Raw genomic sequence first — 16301 nt, 5'->3', positions numbered from 1 at the left:
CATGCATATCTGCGTGTGTGTGTGCATGTAAGTGCGCGCATGTTTGTTTACATAAGTTTATGCATGCATGTGCCTGTGCAAGTGTGCACGTGTATCTGCGTGCAAGTCTGTGTCTGTGCGGGTGCGCACGCCAGGTCGTGCGATCTGTGATGAGGGCATTCCGAAGCAGAGCCGGGCTGCCGGGGGCGCCGCTCATACTCTTCAGTTCCTTCCCACTCACAGGGACCTAGAACTCTGCCGCACGTGGCTGCAGACGCTTCCCGCGGAGTGTTGGCTCCGCATCGTGGAGGTGCAGGTAAAGGCCAAGCCCCTAAACCGGTCTCTGAGGCAGTCCCATTCCCGCGCCTTCCTAGGACAACCGCCCAGGGGCGACCTCGGGCGGCGGGCGGGGCGAGGCCGGCGGCGAGCCGGCCCGGGATCCCCGGCCTGTCCCTTTAACCCCGCCGCCGGGCGGGAGCACGTGAGCGGGGCTCCGGGTGGCACCCGGGCGCCGCCGCCGCCGAAGCAGTTGTATTTCGAACGCTGCCTCTGGCCCGCGGCCAGGCGCCTTGGCTCGACGGTCCGCCTGGCCTCCCTCCTCCTCATACTTTTCCTTCTGCGCAGCCCCCTCCCCTTTATCCGCCCACGATTAGAGGTGGGCATTCCCCCCACCCCCACCCCGCCGCCCCCTCCTCAAGCGCACACACACTCATCCCACTTGAATCCAGGGGCAGGAACTCAGAAAACTTCCAGCCCGGGCGGCGCACACTTGGTGCAGGAGGCGAGAGAAAGCAGCCCGTCCCCCTCGGTCTTTCCCGTGCCGCTGCCGCCTGCTCCCGCCACCCGAGGAGGCGCGGTGCCACCCACTGCTCGTCCCTTGCCTGCGCTCAGTGCCCGACCCGGTCCCGGCAGACTCCCCATCCTCCCTTGGCTTTTCGACTGCCCAAGGCGCTATTTGTTTTCTCTCTCTCTCTTTCTCTTTCTTGCTCTGAGAGCGCGGAGCGGGGGGGAAGAGGAGGAGGAATTCTTTCCCCGCCTAACATTTCAAGGGACACAATTCACTCCAAGTCTCTTCCCTTTCCAAGCCGTCTCCGAAGTGCTCCCGGTGACCGCAACTCCTGATCTCAAACGGAGAGAGAAGCCTCCCAACTCCAAATCGCCTTTTCCTTCTTCGCTTTCCTCCTCCTCTCGCTACCTCCACCGCCACCTTCACCTCCGGCACCCACCCACCGCTGCCGCCGCCACCAGCAGCGCCTCCTTCTCTCCTCCTCCTCCTCCCCTCTTCTCTCTTTTTGGCAGCCTCTGGACGTCCGGTGTTGATGGTGGCAGCGGCGGCAGCATAAGCAGCAGCAGCCCTCGCAGCACTTCAGCTCTCGCTCCCGTGCCTCATTCTCCAGCCCCTATCACTCACTCTCCCGAAAGGTGCTGGGCCGATTGGGGGCGGCGGAGGCGAAGCGGCTGCAGCGGCGGTAGCGGCGGCGGGAGGCAGGATGAGCGCACGCGGTGAAGGCGCCGGGCAGCCGTCCACTTCAGCCCAGGGACAACCTGCCGCCCCGGCGCCTCAGAAGAGAGGACGCGGCCGACCCAGGAAGCAGCAGCAAGTCAGTACGCGGGCGGGGTGGGGGCACCAGCCCACCTCCGCTCCCTTTGCAGGGGCCCCGCGACGCGCAGCCACCCGAGCGCGGGAGTCCAGTCGCCGCGGCCGCCGCACGCTTCCCGCCGGCCGGGGAGTGGGCTGCGGAGTCTCCGTCGCCGGCGCGCGGATGAGCTCCCAGGCGCCCGCGTCCCTCCAGGCGGGGAGGTGGGGAGCCGCGGCGGGCGGCGGGGCGGAGGCGGGAGGTGGGATCCTGCGAAGCGCGTCCTCGGACTTTCGCTATTGTGCACCGCCCTGAGTGGCGCGGTGGCTCCTGGTGACTGGAAGCGGACGGGGTCCAACAATCCAGGGATCACCAGGCGCTTTCCGAGCCACTTTACAATTGCCCCGGGGGAAGGAAGTGCCTGGGGCAGGGGTGTTCTGTGAGGCGGAGTTGGAGGAGCTGAAGTCCTGGGGGCCGTTGGCTTTTTCTCCCGCCAACTAGGGCTGCTCGTGGGCCCGAGTCTGGCACTCTGCAGCCGCCCCCTTGGCGCCCTCCCCAAGTTCTCGGTGGCCCAAGACTCGCGCCCTACCGACAAAGAACTTGTGGGCCCGCGGGGTCCCCTTAGGGCTCTTTAAATGCGGCGCGGCGGCCGATGTGCCGGCCGCAGCGCCGAGGTGTCCCGGGGAAGGGGCTGCGGGAGAGCCTGGGTCTGCATGGGACAGGATTAGCTCGTTTGGCCAAGGGCGCGTTGGAAAGTAGTGTCCGAAAGGGAGCACCGTAACTGGGGCCACTTCCTTGCCAGGCACCCAGTCCCCCTTTTGCCCCTTGATGCCGCGCCTCAGAGCTGCACATATTAAATGTGCTACATTAAGGCACATGCATGCATAAACTCCAGGGCCATTGGCTGGGGGGTGGGGTGGGGGACGATCGAGGGGCGCCCGGGACCCGGCGGAGTGGAGGGTTTTGTCTGCGGATGCAACCAATTAAGCGTGCAGCCGGCGCTTGCAGAGCTGCGCGCAGCGCCCAGGGCGGGGGGTTTTGTTCGCTGCAATTTCCAAGCCTTGGCGGGTAGGGCTGGAGCGGGACATGTCTACTGAGAGCATTTAAACTCCGCTTCCGCGGACTTTAAAACCCTTTCTCCGTTCTGTAGCCTTAAAGCTCTTCCTTCACGGCAAATAGGCCTATTAGAAAATTATCCTAGAGTTCCAAAGCTGCCCGAGAGCAAGGTGGGGAAATCGAACAATGTTTGCTTGCCGGAGAGTTTTAGAGAAACGGAGAGGGTTGTACCTTTTTGAAATCATCAAAGGAAATAAGCCCATCTAGAGGCCCCTGAGTTTTCCCGCTCTGGCCAACGACACTTAATACCGCGTTAGGATCCTGTTTTACACCTCCCAGGAGGTCTCTGCCCTTCCCCCCCTCCGCCCTTGTTTCCCACCCGCCACCCAGCTCTCTCTTGCTCTTCTAATTGCCTCCCACCTCCAAAATAGAATCCCAAAGAAATCGCAGTGGGTTCTGGAGGTGACTGGAGATTTTTTACCTTTGAGTTAAGGCAGAGTTCACAAAGAAAGGAAAATGTGTCTACGATGTGTTTGCTCCGGATGTGCCCACTGGTCCCACAGAAACTTTCAGATTCTCTAGATAGGATGAGAATTTGTATAGAAGACGGTCATGAGTTTTAAGTTAATTAGTCTCATTTAATCACCGAATCTGAATGAAATGTAAATTTATGATTCACAGGATAAATATTTAGGGACTGGAATATTAATCATCGCATTCTCTTAACCACTCGAGTATTTACTACTTGGCATAGAAGCCATTTAAAGTTTTGCTAAACCTATTGATAGTTTCAATTTCTCCTTTCCAGTTACTTCTATTCCTTCTCACTTTTTCCCTCTTTTAGTTGTCACCAGTTTACCCCCATAAGGATTTTCTCAAAAGAAAGTTTTGGAGAAATTGTTCATTTTTATCAAAAGATATTTAAATTTAGACTAGAGACCATGCCTACATCTCCAAAAGGAAGTGGAGAATTGAAGCAATTATCTAGATAATTCAAGCAAAACCTCCACAACATATTTACCATAATTATTTGGAAATTTTAAAGGGAATGGAGTTATTTTGAGTTGAAGAACTTGGATAATTGCTCCAATATTTCACTCAATGTGTTGACTGAGTCATAATTGACCTACAATACAGATATATAGAGATGATTAAAACCCATCTTTTCAATAATGAAGATTGTTGAAATATTTATGTTAGCTTTATATTTCTGTTGTTTGAAATGCTAGTAGTATTTGTGGAAAATGCTTATTATTTCTGACTTGCCAAATGCATAACCATGCAACTTTTTCCCCTTAAAAATGTATGACTTTTTTTCTAGAACATGCCACCTTGTTCCCCATTGTTACCTTTGTAGGGTTGAAATAGAATCTAGTTTTCATATGTAAAATACAATTTCCTCTTTGAACTCTTGAGTTAAAAGTACAGTTATTTCCCCTTACTGTAAACTCTGTACCATCATCACTATTTATGCTTGAATTGAATGTGTTCCAGCAGTTCGGTGGAGCAGCACATGCAGAAAATATAACTATAGTGTCAGGGTCAATTTCTTACAGACATTCTTGCCACAACAGCATTTTTTTTCCTCCCACAATTAGGAGCCAACCGGTGAGCCCTCTCCTAAGAGACCCAGGGGAAGACCCAAAGGCAGCAAAAACAAGAGTCCTTCCAAAGCAGCTCAAAAGGTGAGATTTCTCAAGTCAAATCCTCTCAACTTTCTCAAAGACCTCAGGAACCTCCCTGTAACTTTCCCATTCTAGATCTGCATCTAAGAATTTGTTCCAACTGGGCAACCCAAGACTCATTTCCTATCTTTAATGTTAGTAAGATTTCTAAGCAGAGGCTTAGCATAAAAAGTCCACGAAGATGCTGAGGTGTTGTTTTAAACAAACAATCACCAAATAATATGAAACTTAAAATGGGGGTGCTAGAGTGAGAAGGGGGAGTGGAGAATGACACCATTAAGTTTTGGGCCAGTTGTGAAATAGTTAAATACAAATCAAAACTGTAGATTTTGCATTTTACTTCAAAAATAATAAAGATTAATTTACTTTGTGTTTATTTACAAGACTACAGCAAAACCATATCCCTCTGTTAAAATTAAGTATTTTGCCACATAGATAATAATTAGAAGTAAATCCGATTATAGAATATTGGAAAAAGGTTATGAGTTTTACAGCTTTGAATGTGATGATAAAGGATACTGCTGGGTTATAATAAGCCTGTCATGTAATCTTTTATAATCTCTCAAAAAGCCTTTCTATCAGGTGATATAGAAATGCTCTAAATGGGATAATGAGAAGTTTTTTCAAACAGATATTTGACCCATTTGTTGTATTTTGGGGGGCAGGCTAGAACCCAGTCAAGTATAAATTCCAGTGTTTTCTTTATAAATTTCAAATTGCAGTATAAAATGCCTTCATGTAGGTCGTTTTTGAACTAGCAAAGAGGAAATATCTCAGGGTCAATGCATGTATAGAGAAGTGAAGGTGACTGTAAAAGTTATATTTTTTTAGCTTTATAAATAAATCTGAAGAAAAAAATTTGTATTTCATATGTAGGTTTGTCCAATAGCTAAACACAAAGGTTCAAAATTCAGAAGTAAATTTGAGTATACCATATACGGTATCTGTTTAAAAGGACCATATGCTCATCTTTTGGGAATTAATGTTTTATGTGTTTTTCTCTGTGATTATGGGCACTAACCATATTATATGTGATGGTTTTTAGTGTTGTAAACTGCCATAGCAACCAGTGACACATGTAAAGTTATTTAGGGTATAACTATGAGTTCGTTTCTGTTTTATTTTAACAGTCTTGAACAGAATTGAAGGAGTAGATTTCTAATATATTTAAATATAATAGTTTCTCAGAATGAAGATTTGTGATTGACATTTAATCAATAAACTTTAAAATAGCTCTAAATTACCTTGTCATATTAAATGTGACAATATATAATCTTCTATTCCTGATTTGAGTACTTTCTCTTACATTTTACTTGATTTATTAAATTAACTGATAAGAGCTAATTTAACAAAGAAGGTTTTTTTATGTTACATAGTGTGGGATTTACCTAATTTAATTTTACCCTAATGAGATGGCAGAGACTAACTTGGTAGGTAGCTACAAACATTTAAACTATGATGTGATTGCTCAGAAAAATGCATCATTATAACATCTCCCAAGAAGAAATCTGTAAATCTCACCATAAATAAATTATTAAAATTTAATATGAAAAAGGAATTATTTTTTACATTTTTTTGAATGAGTGAAGAGATGCTCCATTACCTTCTTTCATTTTGAACAGTTTGTCACTGACTAACAAAATCCTTACTGACAAGGAAAGGTGAAACTTGTGCCTAATTTACCACCTAAAGCAAAATAACAAAAAAGTTGATCTCTTCCCAAGTGAGGTCTGATTTATTTTTACTTTAGTGATAGGCATTTACAATGACCCTGCTAGGCCACTCATCTCTGATAGTTCTGCATGGGTATACATATATACATACTACAACTTCTAAAAGAAAAGTAGATTTTCTTATTCCCAAAGAAATCCTTCCCTAAAATCTTTCTTTCTTCCAGACAAAATTATTTCACACAATCCTGTTATAAAAGTCCCCTTCTGATAAAAGTGAATATATTTGCCCAAACATGGTTGTTATATTTCTTCAGTTTTAGAAATTATGCTTCTTTGGAGAAGAAGATATTTTGCAAAACAACAAATGACATTGATGAATTGTTCATGGCATATGTAAACTTAATGTATTTTCACTTTCAAATCAGTATTTTTTGAGTTTGCTACTACCCTATATAAACATGATTATCAAACATATATTTATTTATCACACATGTATTGTATTCCAACAAAACATGTTTGTTAGGATTTTGAAAAGCAATCATTTAAAAAAAAAAAGTTATGTTATTGCTAACATGTAAGATAAACATACCTTGCTAGACCTACCAGAGTAGATATGAGAAGTCCTCTATGATTAATAAATCGAGTATTCTCCTGAAAACTGAGATTCATCAAAATGAAAAATATGTAACAAAAACTGGTAAGTATATAAGAGACTAGAACTCTAAAATTAGACGAGATACAATGTATACTGGAATCCTGATGATGTGTGTTTAAACTTTCTTGCTGCTTGGAGTTTCTTTCAAAGTTTATGTTTGGTCTCAGTAACTGGCCTTGGGGCATTTGAAAACATAACTGTTTGTTGGAAAATTAGCAATGTGAAACTTGACAATGCATGCAGAATGTTGCAAGGCCAAGTGCTTGACTACTAAATTAGCAATCACTTTAATTTCAGGCTATATTCAATACAAAATTGATTTGTGCGATATATAGAGCAAACATTTATAAAAACAATTGGTTAATTTCAGAACTTTAGGAAAAGGTATTTATTCCTCAATCTGCTTATATTCCAATATGACAAATTCCCATAGATGACCATTATGTAGCAATTCTAGTCACATCTAAGAACTCCAGTCCAAGTGCTTAAAATTTGTTTCTGAACCAGTTTCATATTGTTATCTTAATAAAGCCAGAAGTTAATATTTACCTGAATAATTTATTTGTGTGTGTGTGTGTGCGGGCGCACGTGTGCCTTGACCCCTTTGTTTATGTTTTAGTTTGAAATATACCTGCGACCTGTTGCCTCTTAATTTCCTTTTTGTTTTGTTTTGTTTTCCTCTCATGTTTGTGCTGGATGGAAATACTTTGAATTTTCACATTTCCCACGTTTGGAGAGAAGAACGATATTATCTTCTTTATGTTTGGTTTGGGGGTTTTGTTGTGGCTTTTTAATCATGAGAGAAGTCTCCCAGTGTTTAATTTAAGGTCACAAGTCAAATTCATCTGTGTGCCTCAAGCCAGTTCTCATTTGGGTACTTTTAGGAAAAGAGTTTTTAGATTGTTTAAATTTTCATAGAAGGAAATTGCATACAAAAAAACAAAACAAAACAAAAAAAAGATCTCATGTATGAGATAGCCAGACTTCATAATGTCAGAGATTTGCTTGAACTTCCTTTTGACATTAGGTATAACAACCAGACCTAGAGAGCAAAGTGCAGAATAAAAATATCTTCAAGGTAAATGATATGTAATTCAAATAATGTGTTCAGGTGAGCATTTAATTTATATCTTCCATTTGCTTGTACAGAGAAGGCCTGATTTGTGCTCCTAATCACATTCCTAGAAATGTGGTTGATTTTTCATAAATGATTACTAATGCCAATCGTAGATATTTTAGGATGAGAGAATGTGGGTTTTACACATCATTTCAGATAAATGTCATAGCATAGATGCTGAATGAGGACAGATTCTTTTTTTCAGATTATAGGAGGCTCATTAGAAGAGAGTAACCAAAAGTATCATTATAGATAAGCTAGGGAAAGATGGTATTGGAAGTTCTCATACAATTCCAACCTATGATTTTTATGGGGCTAATATGATTTAGTTTGATTCCTCTATGTTTTAAAGGGCAGGTTATTTCCACTGGGATCCAAGGCTGTGTCTGAGTATATAAATGAGTCCAGGCAGGTAGAATTAAGTAGAGCCCAGTTATTGTCTCCATTATCTTGCTATTTTAGGCTGACTTACCTAAACAATTGACTCATTTTTTTTCACTTGCCAAGGCGGACCAAGCCTTGATGCATCAGTAAATTCCAGCAATACTTTTGAGTCATCATAGATTATGATCCAAATATAGGACATTCAAGTACATTTGAATTATTTGATCAAGTAACTTTATTTCAAGGGACCCATAGTTCTCATTCTCTAGAAACTGTCCTTTTTCTCAACTTTTCATCAAAAGCTCCTCATTACTTTGACTGACCCGTGCCCCTGGCTCATTTTTATCTGAAAGTCTCAACAGATCATTTTCTAAGGAGTTAGAATATACCAGATTGGTATTCTATTACATTCACTTCTTTCTTGAGAATAGATGGATACTGAAGAGCCTTCTGTGTCAGTTAAGTCATTCAAATTTATCTTGCCTTACTATTTTACTTTCTGTGATTTCCAGAACACACCTTGCTACCATATAGCTTGGCACAAGGATGGAACAATGAATTTCACCATTCTAGATTCCAAATATTTTAGTTTTGAATCTTTGTTCTGCCAACCAGGAGGAAAATATGAATGGAGAACTTATATTTTAGGCTATTAGTTTATTTATTCTTGATTTGTTCAGTAACAATTTTGAATGGCATCTTCTAATTGATTTAGTAAAAAATAGTGCAGTCATTCTCCTTTCTCCAGGATAATGGAGGGGTCAGTTTGCTCAGAAAGTAACCCAAGTAAACTCTCGTATCATTGCTATTGATTTTTCTGATTATAAAAGAGATGGGAGGACAGTTTAACGGAAAAGAATCTTAAACTTTGAAAATCACTTTTCCTGTCATTTTGGCCTTGGCTTTAATTTAGTGCTTGTATAGGTGAAGACGAGTGTGTAAATAACGATGTGGGCATTGACAACGAGGACATCTTTAGGTCAAATGAGCACCAACTACGATGGGTGATAGAATTTACTTATATTTCCCGGTGCAAAATATAGTGATGGCACACTTGTAACATCTTTTTAGGACTATAAATGGTTGCACTTAAAATTTAGAAACCCGTAGAACTGGGTCATCAAAAAGGTAAAATGAGAGTTACTCAATACCGAGTCTGACTGATTAGTCCAGTTGATTTTGATGCTAGGGCACATTGATTTATGCTTTATATTTTTAAGAGAGCAACTGAAAAAGTAAAATGTGACTTTATAAACGTTGGATAGTTGGCTTCATATGCTCTTTCTCTACAGCTTTTATTCTTAAGATATCTGTCTGTCTGTCTGTCTATTATCTATCTATCTATCTATCCATACATACCTACATACATACATACATACATATGTACATGAAAATAAAACAAGGAACTATTACACCCAAATATTTTTCTAGCTTTTATTCATTCATTCATTCATTCATTCATTCATTTAATTTATTTTTGTGCAGACTCACTGATTGAGTAGGAGTAGGGCAGTTCTGGCTTTCATATATTATCACAGTACATACATATTAAGTATAACGGGAGCATTTAGAATAGCAAAAAATTACTATCTATCTAAATTTGACCCAGAAGTCCAAACTAGTTGAATCTCTTGGTTACCAGTCTCAGCTCTTATCCATTTCTTTATAGGAATCTTGGAAATGTTTTACTTTCAACTACTTATGTGTTTCTTACCCTAGAAGGTTTTGATTTTTAAAATTTGTCCATGGCTGTTTTATTTTATATGGGAATATTGCCCAGAAGAACAGACCCTTTATTGCTTTGAAATCAGATTGGGTCTCCGTTCCAGTCCTTATGAATGTGGGCAGATCTCTTAATCTCCCATTTGTAAAACTGGGAAGGTAATAGCTGTCCTACTTAAGTAAGGCGATGCTCAGAAAATCAGTGCAGAAACTCACAGAACTGGGAGTTGTTTTTTTTTTTTTTGCAGGTAACATTTCTAAATATGGAGGGAAAGAAGAAGTTACATTTGGATATCTACTAAATACTGTCGTTTTTGTCAGGCACTTTACATATATATGAGCTCATTTCATTCTCTAATGTAGGCATTTTGGTCTTTATCTCACAGATGAGAAACTGATTCAGAGAGGTAAACTGTGATATGTCTAATGTTCAACTCTAGTAAAGGTGGCACCTGGGTTTGAATTCAAATATCATCCTTATGCTTAGGATCTTTCCACTATTATATGCTGTCAAATATTTTATATTTGCTACAAAGTAGATATCTCCAGTAACCTGAAATGCAGGATGGAAGTTAGGTTTAGAGAGCAGCTCTCTACAAGGTTATAAAGGGACTGGAAATGTGTGTTAACTGCAGCTGACAACCAAAAACTCCCGGCCCTCAAATAAACAACAGAGCTATGCCTTGGGGATCATAACATATTCAGAAGTTCTCTTACTTGTTAAATGAAGGGGCCAGACAAAATGCTTTCTAAAGTCCTACCTAGAAATCCTACCAAGTAGAATTCTGATAACAGGATGGAAACAAGACACACATGTGATACAAATAGTAGTATTTTTTATGTTCCTTCATCAATAAATATATAGTAAGCACACCTTGTACACCAGGCACTAATGCTAAGCACTTCCAAGTTCAAGAGTCATATTTACTAGATGAATTTTCTTTTTTAATTTTTTTAGTGCAGAGTACATTTAAGAGCCTGGAATACCAGCACTTGGTAGAGACACGAAGAATTACATTTTTCATTTAGCATTTGTCCCAGCCCTCATGAACTTGCCTGTAAGCATATTATAAAATGTAAATATATAATTCTGAATCCGAAGTTTAAAAAAAGGCAAAAATATGAATGAAGAGAAGCAAAAAAGAAATAACACTTAACAAGATGTGGTATGATAGCTGCAAATATTAGTATAATAGGGCCAGTCATAGTCTGACGTTTCTAGTATGACAATTCTTGCACATGTAGAATTTCCACTCTAAGCCCCCCACCCCTCACCCACCAGATAAGCAGAAAATAGAATGAGTTTTTTCATCTGTTATATATGAGTCTGTGGTATAGAACCAAATTCTGCTCCTGTAAAGGAAAACCGAATATACACCTCCACAGTACTGCACATGTTGACATATTAAAAGAAGCCCCCAAAATGTTTTGTTTGTCTTGTATTGAAAAATAACATCCTGAAGAGCATTAAACAAGGGCGAAAAGTTAAAGTTTGTGTTTTCCAATACATAAAAACCTTGGATCTATTCTGGTTTACAAACTAAAATGCTAACTTGTTTTGCAGCCTTTGTGAAGTTTGATCAGAATGATTAAATAATGTGGGTTTTAAAGAACAATGAAAACCTCCCAGATCGTCGCCACACAGCACAGCTAATGTGTTTCTTCTAGATGTAGTCTCAGAAGAGGGTTTCAGTTTACATGTAGCACTGGCCTGAAGACCAAGGAACAAGTTTGCTTTTAACAAGTCCAGGTGATAATCGTGATATTTTGCCCTTTAGTTAATGGTGTGAATTTTGTTTTTGAATAGGCTTTTTGTAAATGAGATGCTCATTTTAAAGTCCTCTTATTTGCAGGGCTTTCTCTCTCTCTCTCTGAGAGATTTGCTTTCTGTGACTTTGAAATGCAGTGAAACCTTTTTAGAAAACAACCCTCTCTTCAGCAGATTTTCAGATACACCCAGATCACATCATCATGGCTCCTGAAACATAACAACCGTACAGGGAAAGTTTGGTGTGGCACTGTTAGCCTCTAAGGTCAATATCCTCCTCCTCTCAATCCCACCTACCATCCCCATGCCCACTAGAAAGGATTTCTATCTTCCATGTTGGCATAATTTACTCCTGGGTAAACTGTGCAACCTTCAGTTGCTCCCAAAGACTCAGTCAGACGCTGCTTCTGTATAAGGGAATTTTGTACTTGTGTACCTCACTATGCACTAGCCAGAGGGTTTCTTAAAAGCTTCATTCTAAAGGTGACAGGTGGGTGTAATGGAATATTTGCATTGACTAACCTGAAGGAAAAGTTAGTCTATCTAGTTAGGAGCGAAAGAACATTTTTTGAGCACTTCATTTATGGCAGGCACTTCACTCTTCAAAGGAAGCGTTATCTCTCTTTCACATATGAAATCAAATTAGGGTCTTCAGGGACCAGCCCCAAATCATAAAGCTAAGATGTCAGAGCAGGGATTTGAATCCCCACTTTCCAAAATGGAGTCTGTGTTCCTCTTAAGACAGCTCTCTCTCTCCTTGAGGCAACACTCAAGAAGGAGGATGTGATTCACTGGGCATTCCTGGTTTTCACTTAATTTAATTCATGCCCTTATGACCGAAGTTAAGACAGTACCACTGACCTCTGACAACAAATGATTCCTTTGTGGAGTCACTGAAAAATAGTGAACTACTATTCAGACTGCCCAGTCGGGCAGTTAGCTAGAGAAAGGTCCCACCAGGTTTTCTTCGTTCTGGGAAATCAGCTGCATCAGCGACAATCTTACTTAAAATAACTGAAATATTGTCTTATGGCAGCAAATGTGTGTACACTGAGGAAAAGTAGCACTGTTAGGAGGGGAGGAGCCCAGTCGTCGCAGCCCAGTGGAACTGGGTTCATAGGTCAGGTCTGCCATTTATCAGCTTTGTGTATGACCTTGAGTTATTTTCCTCACCAAGCTAAGGCTTAGTTGTTCCTTTGCAAAATGAGAGAGATAATAATACCTACCTTGTTAGGCTCTTGTAAGGATTAGAATAACACATGTAAATGACTTAACCCAGTGCCTGGGGCATTTTAAATGTTCAATAAATGTGAACTAGCACAATTTTAAGAGTTTGGGTTAATTCATGGGACCTGTTGAATAGTAATGCCAGACCAGAAAGGTATCATTTGGTGAGAAATATTGTGGCTTATTTTGCCTGTCTTTCTGTCATCTATCTATCTATCTATCGATCGATCGATCTATCCATCCATCCATCTATCTGTCTATATTCTATCTGTCATCTATCTGTCATCTATCTATTATCTAATCTTCATCATTGTCAACATCTATCTCCATCTACTTTTACCAGGCAGATTGAAGAGAGAAAGAGGAAAGCCTTATTTGGCAGTGTAGACAGTTATAAAAGGTAATGTTAGTATCATTGTGTCAAGTACCTATTGGCTGCTACCTCAGGTAACAAAAGTAAAATACAAAACAAGTTATTGTAGCTCAGGTTACATATATTTTTGTGTTTATAATAGCCTTGGGATGATTCTCATACACAGAAGAGTATATACTTACATTTTCTTTAACTTGAAAAGTATAATCATGTTTTTATAGAAGTGGAATGTGGTGTGTGCGTGTGTGTGTGTGCGTGCGTGTGTTGGTGTATTTGGGGATTGGAGTAGGGATGATAAACAGGGAAATTACTTAATAGATGATGTTACATTTTGATTCAAAAGGGAAAAAGACTGATATCAGAAAAATCTTTTGTGAAGTAAAGCAATAAAACAAACTCTCAAGGTAGTTAGAAATAATATATCATGTCATGTCTGTTTTGAGTGTTGAATTACTGTTAATACTGTACCGTTTTTATTAATTATTGTTTTTATTTTTAACATTCATAGTTCTATTTTGGGGACAAAAATTAATGATTTCGTCCACTTTTTTCTCTCTCTGATTTAGGTGAATTGATTGATAAGTGATTGTTTTTGACAAGGAATAGGAAATTAACTATGTAGAAGTATGTGAATTTTTCTTGAATTAGACTCCTATTTCTTCTTACATTTACACTTGCTTTTGACTTGCAATGTAGGTAGTATAAATTGTAAAGCAGTATATCGATATTAATTCTTGTAACTTTAGCAATGATATAGAAAGAGAATCATTTAAGAAATACTAATTTTCTAAAATACTACTTTATGTGATTATGGATATGTGGGAATAATTTATTATTATTATGGATAGAAGTAAGAGAAAAATCACTCCAGGGGAGTCTTTAAATCACTCTTTATATCACACTATGAAAAAGAAGAAGAATCTACTCAGAAATGGAGAAGATAAATCTTAAAGGAGAAGGAGATTATTAAAACCCCCTCAATAACACCTCTGGAAACCAGGACATGCTTACTTGAAATGTGTCCCTGGTGTAGCACTTATAAATAATGTCAGGTAGGAAACCATATGACTTCCTTTTTCATTTTACAGAAAGCAGAAGCCACTGGAGAAAAACGGCCAAGAGGCCGACCTAGGAAATGGGTGAGTAATAAGATATAATTTGTTTTTGTTTTTTTTTTCCTAATGAAAAGTTTCTGTTTATTGAAATGAAAATTACCTTTATTTTGTCAATGACATGAATTTCTAACTTCTAATTTGATGGATCTCTGAAAGGGTTAAGGCGAGTGAAAGATTATCACTTCTCCTTACCATTAGGCCTCAGGAGTTTACTCAGAACAGTTTTCTTTCCTGGGAGTGACTCCTTTTTCTATCTCTTATCAACATGAAAAGAGTCACCACAATGAGATGACTTGTTCAGTGGGTTGCGTAACTAAGGTTAAAGGGTATTATGAAACCTTGGAAGTTGATTACAAATGGTGATAAAGTTCAGATGCAATGTGTTTGAGATAACTTTAACGTTTTCTTTCCTTTTTTTTTTTCCTTTTTTTTTTGTTTCCTCCGTGGCATTGCTCTGGACACATCTCATTTTCTAGGTGGTTTGTGTTTTCCTTTTCATATTGGCTTTCTTAGGAAACCGGGTTTTAATTTCCAGTTTTTCTTGCTTCCCTTAGTTGTCATTCTGACAGCCTGACGTTAGTGCCAGTGGCTTCTATGCAAGTGTGTTTGACCCTATGGGCACACAATTTCTGGCCTCTGTTTGAAAGCCAGAGATTCGGTGATCGCTGAAGAGATTCGCTACACTAATTTAATCACTTGAACCTTGTAAAACCACTTCCCAAGAAAGAGGAAGGCATCCTCTACACCCAGTATCTTCTGTGATGGGGTCTTTAGCTTTTTATTTTTCTCTCTTCCTTGGTTTATTCTTCATGCTTCATCTTTTTAAAAAGTTTCTTTGCTGCTATAAAAGATTATATTTTCCTGTTAGTTTGCTATTCCGTTGTCCTCTAAAGTTCTGCATCGCTTTCTATTTATACTTGGGTATTGCCTTTCGTTTAATTTATTCATCTTGTATTTTTTTTTTTTTCTCTGCTCAACATGTGTTGGGATTAAATTTCTTAGCACAAGGAAATGGGAGTGATCCTAAAGTAAGAGCATTGTATTAGACCTTCTGGTCATTAAATGAATTTTTTCCGAACGTACCCATGAGGTCGTGTTATCTAGACTATGCTTGATTACCTCAAATGTTAGGGAACTCACTACCTATTAAGGCTACCTCTTCCTTCCTGGAATACTCTGAACATTAGAAAATTTTTCCATCTGGCTCCCTCTAGCTTGTACTTACTGTCCCTAGGCCTCTCTCCTGGCAATATGCGGAGTAATTGTTTTTGTTTTTACTCATGGTAGTCCTTCAAATATCTGAAGACGGTTGACATATAGCCTTTGTTCTCTTTTCTAATTTGAATTTCTCTAATCCCTTCATTTTTTTCTCCATAAAGGAACATTCTGAGTATGTTTGTGTTTTAGTCTTTTAAAATATGTCACCCAGAATTAAGTATCATATTCTAGGTGTGAATTCCACAACCAGTGGGTGTATCGCCTCTCTGTACATATGGTTCCAGTTACCTATTACTGCTTAATCAACCACCCCAAAACTTAATAATGTAAAGAAAAAGCCATTTTATTATGCTTATTGATTCTTTGGGTCAAGAATATGAACAGAGCATGGAAGAAAGCCTGGTCTCTGCTTCAGGGTTGTCAGGGACCTGAGCTGGGAGAACTCAAGCACCAGAGGGTGACTCTAGTGCTTGGGGTCTAGAATCTAGAGGCACTTTTGTTCACAGATCTGCTGCTTTTGCAGGATTGGCTTGAAAATCTGGCTGCATCTGAGAGTGACAGAAGCACCCACACACATGGTTTTCCTACTTGGTGTTCTCAGGGTATAGGTCATCAGCCTTCTGATGTGCACTTAAGGCTCCTGGAGAGAGTGTTTTGGAGAAGGAATCTGAAAGGCCTATTTTGACTTAGTCTCAGAAGTCAAAAAGTGCTACTTGCATTATATTCTGTTGACTAAGTTGGTATTGGCATAC

General features: G+C 40.3%; 1 protein-coding gene across 4 annotated transcripts in view; it reads left to right on the top strand.

Annotated features, from left to right (window-relative positions):
• Positions 1 to 278: 278 nt before the first annotated feature.
• Positions 279 to 16301, top strand: part of HMGA2 (high mobility group AT-hook 2) — a 129537-nt gene continuing 113514 nt past the window's right edge. Inside the window, exons 1-4 of one of the 4 annotated variants that reach the window (XM_036236676.1) lie at positions 279 to 295; positions 1279 to 1580; positions 4211 to 4297; positions 14305 to 14355. In XM_036236676.1, the coding sequence (XP_036092569.1) occupies positions 1470 to 1580; positions 4211 to 4297; positions 14305 to 14355 (249 nt within the window). In that variant the 5' untranslated portion in view covers positions 279 to 295; positions 1279 to 1469. Of the gene's footprint in view, positions 296 to 545; positions 635 to 659; positions 1581 to 4210; positions 4298 to 14304; positions 14356 to 16301 lie in introns of those variants that run through there. The other 3 variants (XM_036236675.1, XM_036236677.1, XM_016139921.2) reach the window with 3 other exon arrangements.

This window comes from Rousettus aegyptiacus, unplaced genomic scaffold, assembly GCF_014176215.1.
Source record: "Rousettus aegyptiacus isolate mRouAeg1 unplaced genomic scaffold, mRouAeg1.p scaffold_m13_p_2, whole genome shotgun sequence".
Lineage (NCBI taxonomy): Eukaryota > Metazoa > Chordata > Mammalia > Chiroptera > Pteropodidae > Rousettus > Rousettus aegyptiacus.
This window is presented reverse-complemented; position numbering and strand designations above follow the sequence as displayed.